Here is a 20737-nt window from a genome sequence, read left to right as displayed (position 1 = left end):
ATATGACGCGTTGATGGAGTTATGCAGCGATATGGTGATTATTTGGGAATTAACGGATTTGTAACGGCTGGGCAACAGAAATCGGTGGCACCGATTGGAGACAAGAAAATCGGAGGCACCAATTTCAGGTGGGTCAGGATGCACAAATCTGTGGCACCGATTTGCGTACCTTCGCTACGTGTCACGCATGCAGTTCACCCGTGACCCCTTGCAACAAAAGAACCCCTCATCCGTGTATCCCTTTCACTCTCTTTCACTTTCGTTTCCCTCTCACTCTCTTTCACTCTCTTTCACTTTTTTATCCCTCTCTTCAGCACCTTCACCGGATCCCTTTCACTCTCTTTAACTTTCATCTCCCTCTCTCAACCCACCTCAACCCCACTAAATCTTTGCTGCACACTATTGTTGGACAACAACAGGTTTTGAAAAGAATTCAAAGAAAATGCCAAGAAGACGGAAAAATAAAGAAGTAAATCAACTAGAACTTCACATTGTTAATTATCTTGGAGATCCAAATTATGTAAGTTTTTATTTTTAAATAATCTGATTTAATATTAATAATAGTGATAAATATTAAATTTAATTAGAAATATATATTGTAATAGCATTAGGTAGAGATTAATTAAATCATATATGTATGTATGATTTTATTATTAGGTGGTTAGAAATAGAAATTAATCATGTATGTATGTATATATGTATGTATGTATGTATGGATGTATGATTAGGTGGTTAGTAATAGAAATTAAAATCGAAACTAATCATGTATGTATGTATGTATGTATGTATGTATGTATGTATGTATGTATGTATGTATGTACGGTATGGTAAGCTGTAAATAATTATTTTTTTTTTTAGTTAATGAACTAATGAAATCAGATACTGTACATGCTCCCCTAAAGTAGATTGTAGTTATTATTAGTAGTAGTACATCTGATTGAGTTTAATAATTTATTATGATTAATAATTAAAATTTAATAAATTATTTTATTTTTGATCAATAATAAATAAATTTTAATTCATTAAAATTTAGAAAATAATTTAGTAGTAACTAAATTTAGATTAAAAAATTGTAATGCTGTGTTATGAATAATAATAATAATAATAATAATAATAATAATAATAATAATAATAATAATAATAATAAATGTGTATGCTGTTTTATGAGTAATAATAACAATAATAAAATTAGTATGCTGTTTTACGAATAAATAGTTTATCAGTTGTGAGGTTATTCTGGTTAGTTAGTTAAGGGTAAGTTTGATTAAAGTATGCATTAAAATGTATGATAGAAATTGTTTATGTTTTTTACAAGATTAGTTAACTAATGAATTGTCCGATGGCAGGTGGCGTAGCTGGGACCGTGAAAACTATGCCTACCGATATCATTCTCTTGCGCACTTCAGGAGATTGTTGGATGATCTACAAGAAGGACAGGTATGTTGTAAAATACAAGTACCGTATGTAACTTGTATAGTAAATTAATTGTTGTGTAATCATCTGATGGTTCGATGTGTCTAGTTTGTTTGGCAGGCATATGGCATTGGAAACATCGACCCAGACTTGATTCCTTTAGACATCCATCATAATTCGGTTATCTGGAGTGTTACAGTGCCACTTATATCTTTTGAATGCATCGAGTGGCATGCATCTGATAGAGTCAGGAGACAATTTGGATTGACACAGGGTGTTCCTAATCAAGCAGAGATTCTAGGTGCATCACACGGCGACGTTCTTACTGGGCCTAAGAATCAAGATTGGGCCAATACCCACTCTTCTTGGGTAATGAAGTGGACCAATCGATATAGTCACACTCTCTCGGATGACTTGGTGCATTTACATTATCCATTGAAAATTTACATGCAGTGGTATCGAGCTTCTTTTGGTGACCACTTGCAATTGTCGAACCTTGTATTCGAAGAGAATCTAGAAGGTTCTCCACCACCACCTGCGCCGGAACCAGAACCGGATCCGGTACCTCCACCACCACCGCCAGTAATACCGCCACACCAGGGGGTTGAGTACTTTGTACCATATGTTCCTGAGACACATCCGTCTGATTATTTCTCAGCACCAGTCCCGGTACAGCAACAGTATTTGGGTGGTCCACATTTTGAGTATCCAGAGCAAACTTCATTCAGTCAGCTGCTTGGTTTCATGGCATTGGGGTCGCACCACTCACATTCAGGTAATTATGTTGACATTCCCACCGACCATCAAGCACATTCGAGTGGGATTACTCCGGCTAGGAGGTCATTGGATTCGAGACCTCGGGTTCACACTTCCTCGGCTAATTCTGGTGCCAGAATGTCTGTTGACTCAAGCAGAAGTGCTGAAGGCATTGGAGGGATTATACAGAGTGGAAATCCTAGACGTATTCCGATGAATCTGATTCATGAGAGTAACAGGGCAGTTGATGAGACTGATAACTACCTAGTAGACCATCCAGATGATGCGGATGAGGATGAGGATGAGGATGATGATGATGAGGATCCAGCTCCCAGTGCAGGTAAAATAAAGTTGTTTCTGTATTTAATTACTTAATTTCTATTAGTAGCTTTATGGTGAAATTGTATTTGTATTACATATTGAATACCCATTTGAGTAATAGGATCCATCATTTGTATTTGTATTAGTAGCTTTATGGTGAAAATGTATTTGTATTACATATTTGTATTACATGTTGTGTTTTCGTAGGTACGGCCACAAGTGAAAGAGGAAAAGGTTACAACCTTAGAGCTGATCCCCCTCGTCGGAGTGCGAATCGGTATACACCATCTGCTTTTAACAGGATTGCCAAGAAGTGCAGAAAGTTATACACCAATATGAAGTGGGCACCAAGGAAGTGAAGTTGTATGGATGAACCAATATGAGGAACGGGTTTCCAATAAATCGAGGTCCATGATAAGCAGGCCAGGTTGCAGGATTTCCCAGTGGTCTAAACCTAGCCCTGTATACTCTTCGAACTTGGTCCATCTTGTATACATCATGAACGTACACTTGCCAGTCCAACCACTGATTTGCACAACAAGCAAACACATGTCGACATGGAATTCGGTCAACCTGAAATTCACCACAGTCGCAACGACGCTGGCGTAGGTCAACTGCATACTCAACCCCACTTGGCATCTCCCGTACCTCAAATACTTCATTTTCTCTATCAAAACAACTAACCTGTATGTTACCCGATGCCCGTTGATTTGCATGCACCTTGGTGGTCACCAACTCAGAGAACACAAGTCCAGAATTTATTCGGGCTTCAGCTTCAGCTCTTTTCCTAGTGAACAACTCATTCAGTCTGTAAAATGTAGCCTTAACAAGCGCAGTCACCGGGAGATTGCGTGCACCTTTTAAGATGGAGTTGATGCACTCCACAAGATTGGTGGTCATATGACCCCATCGGTATCCACCATCAAATGCCAAAGCATACTGCTCACGTGGGATCCGATCAAGCCAGTTGGTGTAAGCCTCACCCCGTTCCTTTAATCGTTCATAGCGCATCTGGTACTCCCTGATGGTCCTCGAGTATCCTATGAAAAACATTCAGTCAACAATGAAAACCATTCTATTTGATCGTATTGACAATAAATTCAAAGTTCATTTTATTTAAACTTACCAATATTGACTATTAGCTTCTGCAAGTAAGGTGCCTTGAACTTCCTCAAGAAGTTGGATTCAATATGTCGGATACAAAACATATGGAACGCTCTAGGAGGAGACCAAGCCCCGTTACTTCTCTCAATAGCTGACCTAATAGAATCGTGTCGATCAGAGATGAGTCCTACACCATCACGTGTCACCACATGTTGACGCAAGTTACTCAGGAAAAAGTACCATGCGTCAGAAGTCTCTCCCTCCACTATGGCGAATGCAATAGGCACGATGTTGTTAGTGCATCTACAACTGCCGCCACATCTGCATTCATGTCGCCACATCCAACGACCGCATGAAAGAAGGCTCCTGAAACGGATGCGGGTTTGCTAGTGCATCTACAACTGCCGCCACATCTGCATTCATGTCGCCGCCAGCTTCATCTTCGTGTTCACCTAGACCAACAATCTCATAGTTACTTTCAAATTCATCCTCGCTTTCACTATTATAATCTTCCAACACAAATGTTACGGTCCGCTTCAGATTGCTCAAACTCAACATACAACTCGATATAAGACATTCGGTGGCGATTTTCCATATACATTGAAAACATTTCATGCATACTCGCTTCATCCGTCACGTACTTGGTCTGAAATTGAACGAACCCACCAAACACAGATAAAGGATACCTGTACAAAATATAGGATACTCTTCTAGATCTTTGAGAATCTATCTTCTCACAAATCACACCTTTCAATTCCTCAAACGACAACGTGAACGGAATAACATCTACTGGATTTTCACACACAAATTGAACTCCTTCGTATGTTTGCAACAAAATCTGCCCATAACAATAAATCTTTAACACAACTCTATCATCCATATCAGTATACGTACTTGTCTATTCTCACACTCATTTAAATTTTTTCTACAAGAATGATGGAAAGAATGACGGAGAAGAATAAAAGGAGAGGAGGAAGAACATCAGCTTAGACGGAGAGCACAGACGAAGAAATGAAACTTCTGTGATGTTTTCTTCATTTTATTTAAGCAGTTACCGCAAATCGGACCCACCGACCGCGTTCCACACAAATCGCTCGCTCCGATTGGTGCACGGTCGTATTAAAAATTTTTTTTTCCCGCCCGAAATCGGTGCCACCGATTACTATGTTATCGAGTAGGACTCCTACAAATCGGTGGGTCCGATCTGGTTTCTCCTTCTTACACAAATCAGTGGCATCGATTTGTGTTCTTCATCTCTCCTCCACAAATCGGTAGGACCAATTTGTGTTCCCTCTTCTCTTTGCTTGAAATCGGTGCCACCGATTTCTTCTCCCCTAAATTTCTTAACTTAACGCCGTCATAACAGTGTAATTCCCCCCAAATGATCATAATGAAGCATTACTCACACCATTAAAGCTTATCAAAAAAATCAACCCACATTGCACTCACCGAAAAAAGATGCGTTCAATTTATATTCAAGCTATCTCTTTATATTTGTATATATTCAAAAGAATGCAGAATGATTGTTTATCTCAGATCGAATAATTTTGTAATTAATTATTTTAATAATGTTTGATTATCATCAATTTAAATTAAATTTTTTTAAATTCATCAAATAATATTTTTATAAATTATTTTTTATATAATATATAAAATAATTATAGTTCAATAATTAAAAAATCTAAATAAAATTCTATTATAATTGTGTAAGATACAAAATAAATAAAATAAAATAAAATAGTGATGTTAGACCAAAATTGATTTTTACAATATTTATGATGAAAATTTTTTTAATGAAAACAATGATGAGTAATGTTACATAACGAACAAATATTATTATTTTTTGGCAGTATAATTTATATTCATATTTATAAATATTTTGCACATAATAAATATATAATTTGTAATTATATTTATCAAAATTTTACACACATAAATCAATATAGTTTGTATTTAAATTTTTTAGAGTTTATACATATAAATTAAAAAATTTATTTATAAAAAATAATTTAATATTTACATTAATCAAATAATAACAAAAAATACTAAAAATTACTAACCCTTAAAAATTCTCAACTATTATTATATGCAAGACTAAACTTATAAAACAATAAAATTAAATAAATGATGTAAAGATATATACAATATATCAATGATGTATATATATCAATCAAATTTTAAGAAAAACTACTAAATGAGTATATATGATTTCTTTTATCTCAGTAAATTAAATTTATATAATACATAACTTTTTATTATTATTTTCATATTTAACAATATAATTTTGTTTTAAATAAAATATTTTTTTTAAAAATATGAGGACTAAGACATTACTCAATAAAAAATAGAGATAATATATACATACTTATATATTTAATATTATTTTTTATAAGATTTTTATATGCTTCATTTTTTTTTCAAACACTCGATACGGGCAAATGCCCCCACATATTTATGAGTGGGTCCGTGCCTGCTAGTTTGGGATACGTTTCGTCTGTGTTTTTTTATTTTTTTTTTTAGTATTTTTTCATTTTTTAGCTAGGTTCTTACACCTAATAAGTCTTATAGTAGTATGGCCGCCATTTGAGTTTTCAGTCAATGGTATGGTCCCATTTAAATTGTTGTGGTACAAATAATTATCTGCTTCCCACTAATAGAAAAAACTAAATTGTTGTTGTCATATATTCATGATCACTACGCATTGGTTTTCAAGTGAAATAAAAAAACAATGTTAACTTAGCCTCCTTACAATATAGTTGCAAAAAAAGCCAAAATTAAATATGTTTAATATGCATTTGATTTGAATAAAAATAGAGAATACATTATTTATATTCGCTTTTTTTTTTTTTTTGGCAATGGAGTTTTTTCGTTTCCCACTTCAATAATACTCTAGCTTCGTCCCTGAATATTCTCATAAAAAAATATAGATCAGAGTAATAATCTTTAGTTTATTACTATAGTAGTGGTGACATATTTACTAGGTAACAATGTTCAAAGTTAGTTGACTTAGTTCAAACTAGTGTCTCATTTAAAGAGAAACAAAGCATAATATATATCTGTGACAAGAGAATTCATCGCCGTTGAATTGATCAATTGAATATGAATGAAAATTGTTTTTTATTTTATATTTAAAAAAAATCAATTTACCAGAAAAATTATAATTTTTAACTTAAAGAAATGAATTTATTAGGTTCCACTTGTGATTTTTTTAAAAGAATCGAAAAGTGAATTTGCCAAAATAAATTGTTATTTTTTTCTTAAAAAATGTAATTTACCCCCGACGAATTAATATACAATAAAGCATAAAACTGAACCATTTAAATATAATTTAGCTGTTATGCCGCCTTATGCAAATTAACTTGGGTCATCCCTAGGGCTACCTGCCAATTCAATAAGGAAATAAATTATTTTTTATTATTATATCACATTCACATATGTACCAACTACTCGAAGAAAAGGAAAAAGTGAAAAACAAAGCCGAAACAACACACGTAGCAAGGTCATAGTTCAATTTCAATACTTCAATCCCAATAAAAATTATTCAGCAGGCGATGAGATCTCCTCTCCAGCATTGTTATGATGAGCTAGCTGAAAATAGTTAAAACAATTAAGTAAATGAGATGGCACGGATTTTTCAGGTTATGGAAAAATAAGGAAAAGGATAGGTGACCAACAATATTTTTAAACAATGTGTAAATAATATAAATTAATAAAATTAAAAGTGTAAATTTAATTAGTAGTATTAAATTAGGGTGTAATATATTTTTATTTGATTGATAGTTGTTCATGTTGTTCAAAATATTTATTGTTTACCTAGCATTCTCCGAAAAATAAATGTAGCTATATATAAATATCTTACTAAGAGTGTAAAACTTGAGGCCACTTATACATGTATTCAACCAGCTTAGCTGCAATTAATGAATCCAAATTAAAACCATCAAGAGAGATATGAATGTATGCCTTTAATAAGAATAAAATATTAAAACCTTTGAAAAGGTATCATCTATCATTAGCAACAAAGCTTGATCAACTAGTTTGAAGGAGCAATATATGACCACGGATAAATAAAATAATAATAATACTTTGACGTGAATATTTTAATTTGGCCGTTATTTACGAGCTAATATTTATTGGAGAACATAAACAAAGTTACACGCAACAGTTAACATACGAGTTATACCAAAAATAAGGTAGCGTTTCTATAGATATTATAAGGAAAAGGAAAATTCCAAAGAGTAGATTGATTTTCAATAGTCAATCAAATTGAAGATGCTTTCATATTGATATTTAGGGGTATGTATGTATGAGCATATATACATCAATGGATCCCTCCAAAGGTGCCAACTCACCAACCCTTTCTATTTTCATATGAAAAAGTCTAGTGCCAGTAATTTTATTAAATTATGACAGCATGTAATCATCAAAAGAAGGGTGAGCCATTTGATTAAATTTCACAATAATTTCGTACCATTAAAAACCTCGTTAATGACTATTTGATGGCTATAAATTCTAAATGTTGCTGTCCCTTAACATTCCTCTTTTCATATTTCAATAACTTTATTAACGAAATCTTGAACCTTGGTTATATTCAAGCACTTTATATTTTAACTATATTATATTAAAAGTGAAAGATATAACATCCAGGGAGCCATAGCTGGGACTTGAACCCAGGTGCAACATTCAATATGGCATCTATGCTAAGCCTTCGCTGCAGGGTTGTTATTAGTATTGGATGGCCATAGCCTCCTTCTACTACTCCTTCTGTTGATATTAGTATTTACCGATTTAGATAAAAATGAAAACAGACCATTTGCATCCTGTGGAGTATTTTCAGTACTGATACCCGCAAAGCATAAAACGCCATCTTCATTAGTTTATCAATAATCAATAAATTAAATATAATTAAATAGAAAACAAAATAACTGAAATCGATAAGAGAGAGAGGAATAAGGACCTTTGTTAGAAGTTAGAACCTCAAGCGAGGGGATGACTAAAAGGCACAGGTGGTTCCTCTCCGGGCCAAAAGAGAAGGCTTGGGTGCAAAAACGACTACCATGTAGCAGGGGGATGGTCGTTAAAGCCACCGTATCTGCTTCAAAGAAGGGATCTTCAGCCACAGCAACCACGGTGGAGCTTCTCATGGGTTTGATGAGGAGCGAGATAGTAAGTGGAAGGAAAGAGGGTGAGAAAGTTAATGGAGAGTGCAGGTTGTGTGGCGCAAGGGAGGGATATGGCATGGGAAGAGAACAAGTCATGGGTGCTGTGGTGCTCTTCTGGAATAGGAGAGATCAGCGGTGGATGTGGATTGGGAGGAAGAAGAAGATGAAGATGATGATGATGATGATGAAGGTAATTTATATCCCAGATTACCCAGGTTAACAGGACTGGTTGGGGAATTTGTGGTGGGGGTGGTAGTAGTAGTGGTGGTAGAAGGAGAAGGGTATGCAAGATCCTGGATAGAAATAGAAGAAGAATGGTTTGAACCCTTCTTATCGCCGCGACCCATATGGCATGAGAAGAAATGAGCGAGGGTGGGAGACAATTTGATGAGAGCATCACAACTGCAGTGAACATATACTAATATTTATATAATAATAATAATAATAATAATATGATAATAAAAGATTTATTTAATTTGATATGCAAAACAGGAAAAAGATACTCAATTCAATAAGACGTAAATTATAGTATCGTAACCGTTTTATCTGCTTGCAACCATTCTTAAACCGTTTTGTCTGCTTGCAACCATCAAGCGCTCAATCTAAATCTTCTTGCAACAATCTTAATACACGAAGGGGCGGTTAGCGTTCGGGTCCCACATGACGCAGCCGTTGCCTTTCATGCAAACACGTTCCCACACACTCTCACACTCTTTCATTATTAATGGAATATCTTTGTTTCGTGCTTTTCTTTTTAGTAAAATTCTTGCTACCGAATTTGTCCGGCTTGTTTTTTATGTAAATTTAAATATTTAAAAATAATTTATTTTTATATTTTTTAAATTAAATATTAATTTTATTTTTTTAATAAATTAGATAACTATATATCTAAGCACTATAGTATACATCTTTTTATTACTAGCTAGCTAGTAGCTAATAGTTCGTAGTAGCCAGCTATATGAGAAGTCAAAGATAAAATATAGGTTCCAAAGGTAAAATATAAAATAAACACGATAGGTCTAAAAGTCAACGATATTTCAATTGGAAGCAAACCGACTGATATGTTTATCTGAATGATATTAATTAAGGACTGGTTTATTTGCTTATATCTAATTCCAATTCTCAAAAACCAAACTAATTAAAATATGGTAAAAACTTTACCAGCAGTTATATGTAGTTATTTTATATAAAACTAATAATAAAAATTATTAAATAAATTAGTCAAACATACATATTAAATTATAAGGCACATATTTTTTAAACAATGTGGTTTGTTAATTTAGTTTTAGTTTTGATTTGTTCTCCAAGTCTAATAATTAGCCACGACTTGTGTTTAGAAACAAGAATTTTGGACTCAAAATCATTTTGTTAGACATATTTTTAGCCACAACTAAATGATCTAACGGAAATTATAACTTAAAAAAATCATGAAGTGTTAACAAAAGATCAAATTAAAGTCGACTTAGAAAACACGACCCTACAACAACACGAGGATAACCAAGTTGGGTTGGTCTAGTGGTTAGCTCACTAGTCCGCTTAAGCAAGTGTCGGGGGTTCGAATCCCGCCTTGTGCATGCAGCATCCCATTGGTCAGTGACAAACCTTTAAATGGAACTCAGTACCGCAACAACACGAGGATGTGGCTTCAGAGAGAGGCGAAGTGGCCGTCGGAGTCCGGCAGACAATAAATCTGGGCCACTTTAGTTAAAAGCCATTTTATTGAATCTTAAATTAAACTGGGTTAGACTTGAATCAGTTCAATTATGCATGCCTTATAATGTTAAAAATAATTAGCAAAATTAGTAGAGCATGTCGAATATAAATTTTTAAAAAATGTATACACTAGTTTTTTGTTTTATGTAAGACTACACATGTTAACATAAATTCAAGTTTATATAAGTAGTTTTTATTTCAAAAAAGTACATCTATAAATTTACGACTAAGAAGAGTTTTTAGATAACAAAACTAAGCAATGATACAGATTTAAAAAAAAAAGATATGTTTTGTATTTCAATGTAAAATGGTACTGCTGGCACAAGATTTGGACTCATTCTAAGTTTAAAGGTGTATTATACGAATAAACTACATGTGGTTCAAATCTAGTAGTATAGTACAGAACCTGAAAATTTGTTAGTGCGAAAAATAGATTTTTCGACTAGGATGACTTTTGACTACATGATGAAATAAATAAAACGTGCCGTAAGAACATCAATATCAAAGATTTTCAACTCATGAAAAACAGACCGAAGAGTAGTTACTAGATGATTAAGATTTTTGTTTGAATTAAGAAAACATAAGTGCAAATTTTAGAGAACAAACTGAAGAGAAGACGTGAGATGATTTGGGAGTCAAGATTCTCATGGTCAAGGTATAGGTATGATCGTAATTTAAAAAAAAAAAAGAAGAAGTTAGATTATGGGAAGAAAAGACTATTTAACAGTCCACTTATATCGTCTATAAATAAGAGAAGTTAAAAAGAATTGAGGAACTTTAACCCAAAACACTTCACAGTCACATTAAATTTTGTAAAAATTTCTAATTCTAATCACACAATAGAAGATTATGAAGCGCAAGTACAAGTAAGTGTTTAGAGTCAATTTTCTTTTTTTTTTATTCATTATATTGTTTCCTTTTTTTTCAACATTTATTGTTCTTTTTTTTTTTTTACTTCAGTTATTTAATTTCTTCTGATTTCAATTTAATTCTATTTGTTTCTTTTCTAGTGGTTTGATTCACTTATTTATTTTTTCTTTGTCTTTACTTTGTTTTACTTATTTATTTATTTTTTGAATTTTTTATTTCAGTTTATTTATTTTTCTTTGCACTTCCAGCATTTTTGATTCTGTTTTCTGTTTCTTTTTCTTATTTCAATTTAACTTTATTTCTTGTATTTTACTGCACAATACACTTTTGATATTAATATTAAGTAATTTTTGAATTTAATCTTTTTTTTTTTCAGAAGAATCATATTTACTTTTTGAATTGCAATCTTGATAGTGTCAAGTTTTACTAAAAATTAAGTGAAACAAGTACAAAAGTATGGTTGGAAATATTCAAATAAATAGCTAGAATTAGAAAAAGAAAAACTTTAGAGACTAATAAAATTTTAGTGAAATATAAAAGATTAATTAATATTAATTTAAATACAACATAAATATAAAACGGAAAATATTGATTACTTATTCTTTACTAAAAAAGCGAGAAAGAGGGGAAGTGAAAATTTTCTTCTTTTAAAATGACCAATTGTCTTCTTTTAAGTTTTAAATTTAGTAATTATTTTATTTAGTTTCTCTTCTAATCTCATTATCACATATGCACCTCAAAAGGCCATCTTAAATTCACAATTCACAACCCACCACAAATACCACAATGTCAACAGTCAACACTGTCTCTGTCTTTCATTCAATACATTTATTTCTTCCAATGTAAGAAAAGATTAGCTATTTACTGTTTTAAATGTCTCTAGAAAAAGAAAATCTAATATAGAGTACATAAAATTTTCTATATCAACTGATGAGATGAAATGACTTAAACAAAGCTTATAACGCAATAATGTCGTAACGGTTTAAGCTTGGTTAATATTTAATAATGACCTATACATAGAGTTGATAACAAATAGGGGTGTGCATGGCCGGGTGAAATCGAGTTTGATGTGACCCAGACCCAATCCGAAATATATACCGGGCCTATTTGTTAGACCCGAACTCGACCCTAGACCCGATGAAACCTATACACTTTCGGGCCACGATTATACCGGGTAAAAACCGGGCCGTTAACATTATATTATCTTGATACCTTCTTGTAAGTTAGCATGTAAAAATATCCAAATTTTCAAGACTCCAATCATTATTTGACATGGTAAAATTCACTTAGAAAAATATAATAAGAACCAACTCCTTTGTCGGTACGTTCATCGTTTCTGTTCTTGTCGTTCATCTTTTCTTCATTGCCGCCTTGCCTCTTTGTCCTGTCGCTGCTCGCTCCCCTTATCTGTTCGTCATCTCTGTTCGTTAGCGTTGTTAATCACTTAATCGTCACTGTCGTTATGCTTCTATCGCCGTTCGGTCGCTAATCTACTCCTGGTCACCGACTCATTGTTCCAGTGCAGACTGCTTCACTCTTTACAATTCTGCTTCACTTCTATAGTTTTGGATCTGCATCTGGTTATTTTTGTGTTCTGTAATTTTTTGCCTCTCTTTTGGTTATTTTTTTGTGATTTAAATTTTATGGTGGTCTGATTCTAGTTTAATTAGAAACGGTTAGTCTTGGGTTCATGTTGTAGTGAAATCATTTTTATTTCTATTTTGAATTTTCAATTTTTAAGAAATTTTTACGAGCGTGTATATCCGATATCCGATATCCGAGAAAAAAAAAACGGATATTGTATCTGATCCGATCCATTGAGATTAGTGCAAATCGGATCAATTCGTGTGCAGTCCTAATGAGTATTGTTCATTTTTATATATTTTTGTGGGCGACCGATTTTTTTAACGGTATCTTTTAATCTGATAGGTTAACGATTAATTCGTCACGAATTTGAACTCGATTTAAGGATTTGTTGCTGATCAATGAATTGCTACATGTACAAGATAGAATTCGAACCTCTTGACACTTACTTAAGCAGACTAATGAGCTCACTACTAGATCAACCTATATAAATTTCCGCACATATTTTTTTCTTTTTTTTTGGGTCGAGAGCATGGGCCAGAGAACTAACCCAGCCAGACAATTAGAACAGGTTAAAAACCAAGACCCGATCCTACAGTGCCTGACCCGACTCCGGAAAACCCAACTCTAAGGATAGAACTCGTCGTGTTCAATCGCTGTCTGATTGAGGATGCCATTGTCGCCGGAAGCTCCATTAGTGGTTGAAGAACATGATGCATGGATCTGAAGCTTGCCGCGATCGCTTATCCATGTTGTTCTCGTCCTGAATCCGCCCGAATTTATCATGGGTTTTCCATTTCCGCTGCTCGTCGCCGACCCCAAATGTTGTCTCCCTGGGTGATGGCTCCGCCGTGAAGGACTTCCTACATCGTTCGCATTGACCGCGCCGCTAATTCTCTGCCTCGAGGTCGATTGCCAGGCTATGGGTCCGTCAGCGCTCCTTCTACGTGCTCGTCTCCATGAATGGAATATGTGGTTGCTATTGTCTAAGGTTGGTCGAAGCACCGCCGTGGATCTCAGCTGCATCCCCTCTTCAGCTTGTTGCTTGTCTTGACTCTCCGTTTTTGCCCTCTCAGGTAGCCCATTCTCTAATTGGTGCCCTTGATAGTTGATAGACCCCTTTGACTTGTTTATGCATCCGCTGATTTTGCTGAAGAATTGCGAATCCAGCTTCTATTCTGATTGTGTTCCTGATTTGATTAGGAGGATCAAATATCCACTGCCTCCTGAGTTCATTCCCTGCTGCTAATGCTGCCAGTTGGTGAGCTACTTTATTGCCTTTTCTTGGAGTCCAGGTAGCTCCCACATCCGGAGCTTCGTCCAGCAGTTGGAGAATGTCTCTGATGATTGCATCCGCATCTGCTATGGGTGTTATAGCCTTGATGGCTTGAACCAAAGGTAAACAATCAGTTTCAATTATGCAGTTGCCAATTTGTAAATTCTTTATTAGAATAAGTGCCTCTCTGTATGCTTGAGCCTCTGCTGTTATTGCTAATATTGTGGTGAACCTTGTTGTTGTTCCAGTAATGATCTTTTCCTGCCAATCTCTGACGATGATTGCTGTGGCTGCGGTGCCAGTTTCCCTATGGAAAGCCGCGTCAGTATTTACCTTCAACCTGTTTTGTGGCGGGGGCCTTCAGGTAATCATCTTCCTCTCACCACTCCTATCTGCTCTTGGGATGTTGTCTGTGCTGCTACCCCTTGTTTGTACATGTTTTTTTCTGTGGTACTACAGTGCACGTTAATTATGGGAGAAAGCCCAAAATGAGTTTTGGTTCAGAATTAGGGCCCGTTTCCAATTAGCCCATCCCGACCCCCTCCTTATCATCTTAGCCCATAGCCCATCGAAGGCAATCAAGGCATTACATACTCACACCTAAACCTTTCGTCTGTATGTCCAAAAAAAAAAGCTTTTTTTTCTGGGGTGATTTTTTCAGCCTAGATACATGCCATGCAAGATACATGAAACGTGGACAATAATAAGGGCGCCCCAATAATAATGAATTCTCTCTTTGATCCCATGAAGGGCTTTCCCTGACTATCAGGGCCCTCGTCTAACTTTGCGCCATCTCCATGTAAAAGTATTGAAAATATTTGATAAAAAAAAATAGTTAGAATTTATTTTATTTAAAATTCATCAATTGTTACCGTAATTAATAAATAATAAATAAAATAAATTCTAACTGTTTTTTTTATCTTCCTGAGATTACCATAAAATTGGTTACTGTCTTCAATTCAATCATATCCTTATTATATATTTCATTTGTTATATTGTGTGTGGGGAGTGAATCTTTTTAATTTTTTTAATTGTTTGATGAAGTATAATTTTTTATTTATTTAAAATTTTTTTCATATTATATCTAAAATATTAAAATGAAATTTTTTTCTCATATTTTTTTTAATCTGACTTAAAATATATAAGATAAAAAAATTATAGTTTATTAAATAATTGAAAAAATTTGAGAAGATCCAAAATATGATTATTGAATGTTGAACGAACAATATAGATCAATACCGTCCATTCACATTCCATTTAATTCCCAATTATGTTACAACTAATTGATTCAATAATATGGTATTAGCCCCATGTCTTTGTCACTTTCAATCATATTAATTACTATAGCTTAGGCTACCTAGCTATTAGAATGGTCCATCCTCTACTAAAAGAGGTCTCATCATTTTTATTTGTAAAATCCAATTTAATCCACTGTTATTGAAAATTTAGCTTCGCACAAAAAAAAAATCATTAATGATTCATTGATTCATTGCCAGGTATTATATTTAAAAAAAAAAAAAATAGAACAAAATCACTAAAGGGTAGTTGGCCGGTTGTAATTGATATGTTAAAATTCATTGCACGTGTTAAAGATGTTTCCCAATCTACAAACTATCACGCACTATGGGCTTTTTAAAGTATTTTTTTTCAATAATTTATCACAAGAAACAAGGATTTAATTTGTCTAGCATAGTGAATACGTCAAAAGTTAAAGATGATGTTAGATCCAACTGTGTAATATATAGTTGTTAATTCAATCATGAAGTTACGACCAAAAAGCATGTTTCATGTGAATATTGGTTATTTCAGAACAACTCATTGCAACAGATATCATGTACTCTCTATTCCATCAAAGAAATATTTTATATAACACATGGTACTGATGGACAGTTAAATATTCTGTACTACTGTAGATTGTTAAACTAATTAACCATGAGATTCTTGATTTGCCAATTGCCAGCTTTATATATATTTTTGAAATTGCTGTGACAAACACAAAAACAAACACTACATATTATTTAGATTCTTGTTTTCGTAAAAAGAAAGTTATTTGACATATAGTATGGTTATTTTTGAAAAATGCTGAGAACCAACACTTTTAATGAAAAAACAAATTAGAAATTGATTATTGTTAGCGTTTAGGAGAGCTATAAGTAGAGTGTGATGCTAACTTAGCAGAAGATTGTTAAGTTTCTGGAGGTTGTTAGTGAGAGTAGTTAGAATCAGTTAGTGAGTTAAGAATTGAGTCACGTGTTACAATAATCAATCAATGATGATACAATAATCACACTTCACTATCTAATACAAACTCATATTCTATCTGATGGTTTCAGTGGCTAAGAGAAGGGGGTTGAATCTTATCCCCCTTTTTGCTTGATTACACTTTCCAGTTTTTGAGGAGACTTTTCTGTTTTTGTCTCGTTCCTAACCACGAGACTTTTTATTTTTGTCTCGTCACGCGGCACGAGATATTTTTTGTTTTATCTCCTGTGCAGTAGAAACAGAATTGAAGTAGTAGAGAAAGAGAATTACACCCAGATATATCCTGGTTCAGCTGCTAAGTACAGTGCAGCCTACATCCAGTCTCCATCACAACTATGATGGAATTTCACTATAATCAATCTTGATTACAAGCTGTAAAGTGCTAACCCAACTTATAAGGGGATTCCCACAGAATCATGAAACACAACACAGATGTACAAAGAAACTCTAAGGACATCTATGGCTTTTTCTTTTAATTTTGCACTCTCTGCCTTTTTCCGCTCTATGGCTTTTTCATACAAACCTCACTGTTTGCCTTTTCCATGAGACTCAAGACATGACAAAATTAAACAGAAAAATTATAAAACAGAATACATTGAAGGAGAAGAAAAGCTACTAGCTTAGGTAGCTCTGAGACTTCTGTACCTTGCACTCTCAAATCTTACTCCTTGCTTCAAACAGTGGTTGTTCACTCTTTTTATAAAAGAGGGAAGTTTCCACACTTGAAGCCAAAACCCAAGCTTAACTTCTTTTCCTTCACACATAACCGGTTCGGCCACATAGAGAGAGAAGAGATAACCATGCAATAACCAACATGCAATTACCTCTAGTCCTTTCTTGGTCATCACTCTTCATCAATCCGAGCTCTCCATCCTTGGCTTGCTCTCCAAGATGGATTTCTGGCCCTTGATGCTTCATGATGATGATGGCTTCATCTGCTTCAATCTCTGCCTCTTCCATCACTTCGCCACTCTAGCTACTTCCTATGGTGGTTGAGCAGAATCAAAGATAAGTCATGCCTCCAAGAATCTCACCTTGCTGGCTGAATCTTCTTCTTCCTTTTTGAGCATGAAGAGCTCGAGACTACCTCACCAAATCTAACCATATTTGGTGAAAATCTCAGCCACAGCACACTTTTGTTTTGTTATGTTTTTTTGCCATCATTGTGATGGTCTTTAGACTTGCTCTTCCTTCACTTCGGTAGCTCCATGTAGCTTCCATGGCATCCATTGTTTCCTGTGTAATAACCGAAGAAGAGAAGCAAATAGAGAGAGAAGAGAGAAATTTGAAAAGTATTGAATTAGAAAAGAGAATGAGATTAAATGAAATGATTCTTTCCTTGCTGAGTAGCGTGTAGCCATAAGTGCTACAATCAAATCAAGTGTCTTGTTTTCTCTCTCATAGTTCCCATGCAATAAATGACAATGTAATGAATTTTGGAATCCATCACATAGTGAAATGCTTGGATCCGTTGGAAGTAATTTTGCTTTCCTTTTTTCATTGGTTCTGGATCATGCATGAGGAATTTTCATCAAATGTAAAATTGGGCTTAGTTGCAACAACAATTAATTCTGGCCCAATAATAACAATTGCTTTTCTGATGAATTTTTGGATCATACATGGAGCAAATAGGAAAGCATTTATTTGGGCTTGTAGTAATAATAACACGATCTGACCCGATTAGCACAAAAAATAATTCAGCCATACTCATCATATATTCTAGCATCAAACCAAAGCTGAATTTTTTTATTTAATTGGGCTTGTATTAGAATTTTATTTTCGGCCCAATTAGAAACCTGCATCACAAAATTATTAACATATGTTAAATGAAAATTAAATTAATAATTTTATAATTAATTATTTCAATAATGTTTGTTCATCATCAAAATTAAATTAGAGTTTTTCAAACTCATCACTATCTAAACTTCCAAGTCCATTTATCTCCATTTTTGTGATGATTTCTGACGCATAAAATGCATGAATATCACTTCTGCTTATATGCATCTACAAGCATGATATAATAATTACATAGTGTAATAATTTATTAGGGGTTGACAGGAGTTGATAGGTGATGAAAAATTAAGTATGATAAAAAATCTCAAGAAAAGATTTATATTAAATATGTTAGGCTTGTTTGAGACTAAATGGCAGGTAGTAATAAAATTTGATGTAATAAGAATTTGGGAGAGTGATGCTGTCGGATGAGAATATGTTTGAATTTGAGGGTGCCTCAAATGGTTACTATTAATTTGGAATGAAATAATGTGTAAAATAAATCGCTGTGTCATAAATGAGAAACTTTGGTTGTGTGTTGAAATGGTTTTATTAAAAATAATTTCAATTATACTTTTTTGGTGTATGAGGCTCATACAAGAGAAGAAAAATTTGCTGTGTGGGCGGAATTGAGTTATATTGCAGGATTATGTCAGTCTCTGTAGAAGATTTTAACGAGGAGACTGTGCAAGTAAAGGGGAGAAAATATGCTGTTAGATTAACAAAGTTTTAGTAAGAATTAGATACAACAAGATATATAACTGGTGAATTTCTGTTTAACGATCTTACAATCGGATCGACAGAATTTTAGTAAGATTGGAGTGGTGGGAGATGCTTTCATAAGTACAAAATTAGGAGTACACTATAGAAAGGAGGAGTATAAAAATAATTGATGAGTTTTTTTTTGTTTTTTTTTCTTTTTTAATTTTTCTGTTTGCTTATTGTTACTCTTGTTCTACTTATTGTATTGAACTCTTTTGTTCAAAAAAATAATTACATAGTGAATCAATTTAAATTAATTAAGTGATCAATTTATTTGTTTATTTAAATAAATATTAAAAATTTAAATTTTATTTTTAGTATATAATAATTTATTAATTTTTTTTAATATAATATTTAAATTTAATCTGTATTAATTTTTTATTTGTCAAATTAAAAAATATAACAATTTTTTTTAAAGACCATCCATTATAAATAATTAACTTGGTATCTAGCAATAGCATATATTTAATAATAGAGAAAGAAAGAATTTAATGAGTATAGAGATAGCAAGAAAGGAAGACATACACACATACATAAAATTAAATAAGTATTGATGGGAATATATATATATATATAATGATATTACTGAGGAACGTCTTTATCAAAATATTTTTGCTTCGTATTTCGGACAATTAGCAATAATTTTTCTGTGGACTTCCGAGAATCTGTTTCATGTAGCTTGGCAGGAAAATTTTGAGACATGGGTACAGGATCCTTTACATGTAAGACCTATTGCTCATGCAATTTGGGATCCTCATTTTGGTCAACCGGCTGTAGAAGCTTTTACTCATGGGGGTGCTCTTGGTCCAGTGAATATTGCCTATTCCGGTGTTTATCAGTGGTGGTATACAATCGGTTTACGTACTAATGGGGATCTTTATACTGGAGCTCTTTTTCTATTATTTCTTTCAACCATATCCTTAATAGCGGGGTGGTTACACCTACAACCGAAATGGAAACCGAGCGTTTCTTGGTTTAAAAATGCCGAATTCCGTCTTAATCATCATTTGTCAGGACTATCCGGAGTCAGTTCCTTGGCTTGGACAGGACATTTAGTTCATGTCGCTATTCCAGGAGCTAGAGGGGAATACGTTCGATGGAATAATTTTTTAGGTGTATTGCCACATCCTCAAGGATTAGGTCCACTTTTTACAGGCCAGTGGAATCTTTATGCTCAAAACCCAGATTCCAGTAGTCATTTATTTGGTACCCCTCAGGGAGCAGGAACTGCCATTCTAACACTTCTTGGGGGATTCCATCCACAAACGCAAAGCTTATGGCTGACTGATATTGCGCACCATCATTTAGCTATTGCGATTCTTTTCCTGATAGCTGGTCATATGTATAGAACCAACTTCGGGATTGGCCACATTATAAAAGAGATCTTAGAAGCACACATTCCTCTAGGGGGTAGATTGGGCGTGGACATAAGGGTCTTTATGACACAATCAATAATTCACTTCATTTTCAATTAGGTCTTGCTCTAGCCTCTTCAGGAGTTATTACTTCCTTGGTAGCTCAACACATGTACTCTTTACCTGCTTATGCGTTTATCCTGTGATATGAGTAACTACCCATTGATCGCTTATAGTACCCCAAACATCTGACTGCATTTTCCAACTGAAATGGAATATGACTACTGAAATTGCATTGTACATCCAGAATAGCCCCAAGAAGACATGATTCCAAGCGGATACTTGGCATGTCCCTCCTCTTCCGGGTCCATCACAAGGGAAACGAAAAC

General features: G+C 33.9%; 2 protein-coding genes across 2 annotated transcripts; one reads left to right on the top strand and one right to left on the bottom strand.

Annotated features, from left to right (window-relative positions):
• Window positions 1-1785: 1785 nt before the first annotated feature.
• On the top strand, window positions 1786-2849 carry LOC148566364 (uncharacterized). The gene is made up of 2 exons (XM_088486432.1): window positions 1786-2509; window positions 2698-2849. Exons 1-2 carry the CDS (start codon window positions 1786-1788, stop codon window positions 2847-2849), a joined length of 876 nt encoding a protein of 291 aa, XP_088342558.1.
• A 73-nt stretch (window positions 2850-2922) lies between these two features.
• Window positions 2923-3698, bottom strand: LOC148566363 (uncharacterized; the record flags this gene model as incomplete). The annotated part of the gene is made up of 2 exons (XM_088487514.1): window positions 3617-3698; window positions 2923-3530 (listed from the first exon to the last, which is right to left on the bottom strand). Coding segments are annotated over exons 1-2 (690 nt in total), but the record flags the coding sequence as incomplete, so codon positions are not given.
• Window positions 3699-20737: the final 17039 nt, after the last annotated feature.

Source organism: Arachis ipaensis, chromosome B5, assembly GCF_059453495.1.
Source record: "Arachis ipaensis isolate K30076 ecotype BB chromosome B5, ASM5945349v1, whole genome shotgun sequence".
In the NCBI taxonomy this organism is placed as follows: domain Eukaryota; kingdom Viridiplantae; phylum Streptophyta; class Magnoliopsida; order Fabales; family Fabaceae; genus Arachis; species Arachis ipaensis.
This window is presented reverse-complemented; position numbering and strand designations above follow the sequence as displayed.

What these genes read in the sequence shown, in the direction of transcription:
- LOC148566364 (XM_088486432.1), top strand. Translation starts at nt 1,786, where the DNA reads ATGAAGTGGACCAATCGATATAGTCACACTCTCTCGGATGACTTGGTG. An exon ending in GGATCCAGCTCCCAGTGCAG is followed by an intron (nt 2,510 to 2,697) that starts GTAAAATAAAGT and finishes GTGTTTTCGTAG; the next exon opens with GTACGGCCACAAGTGAAAGA.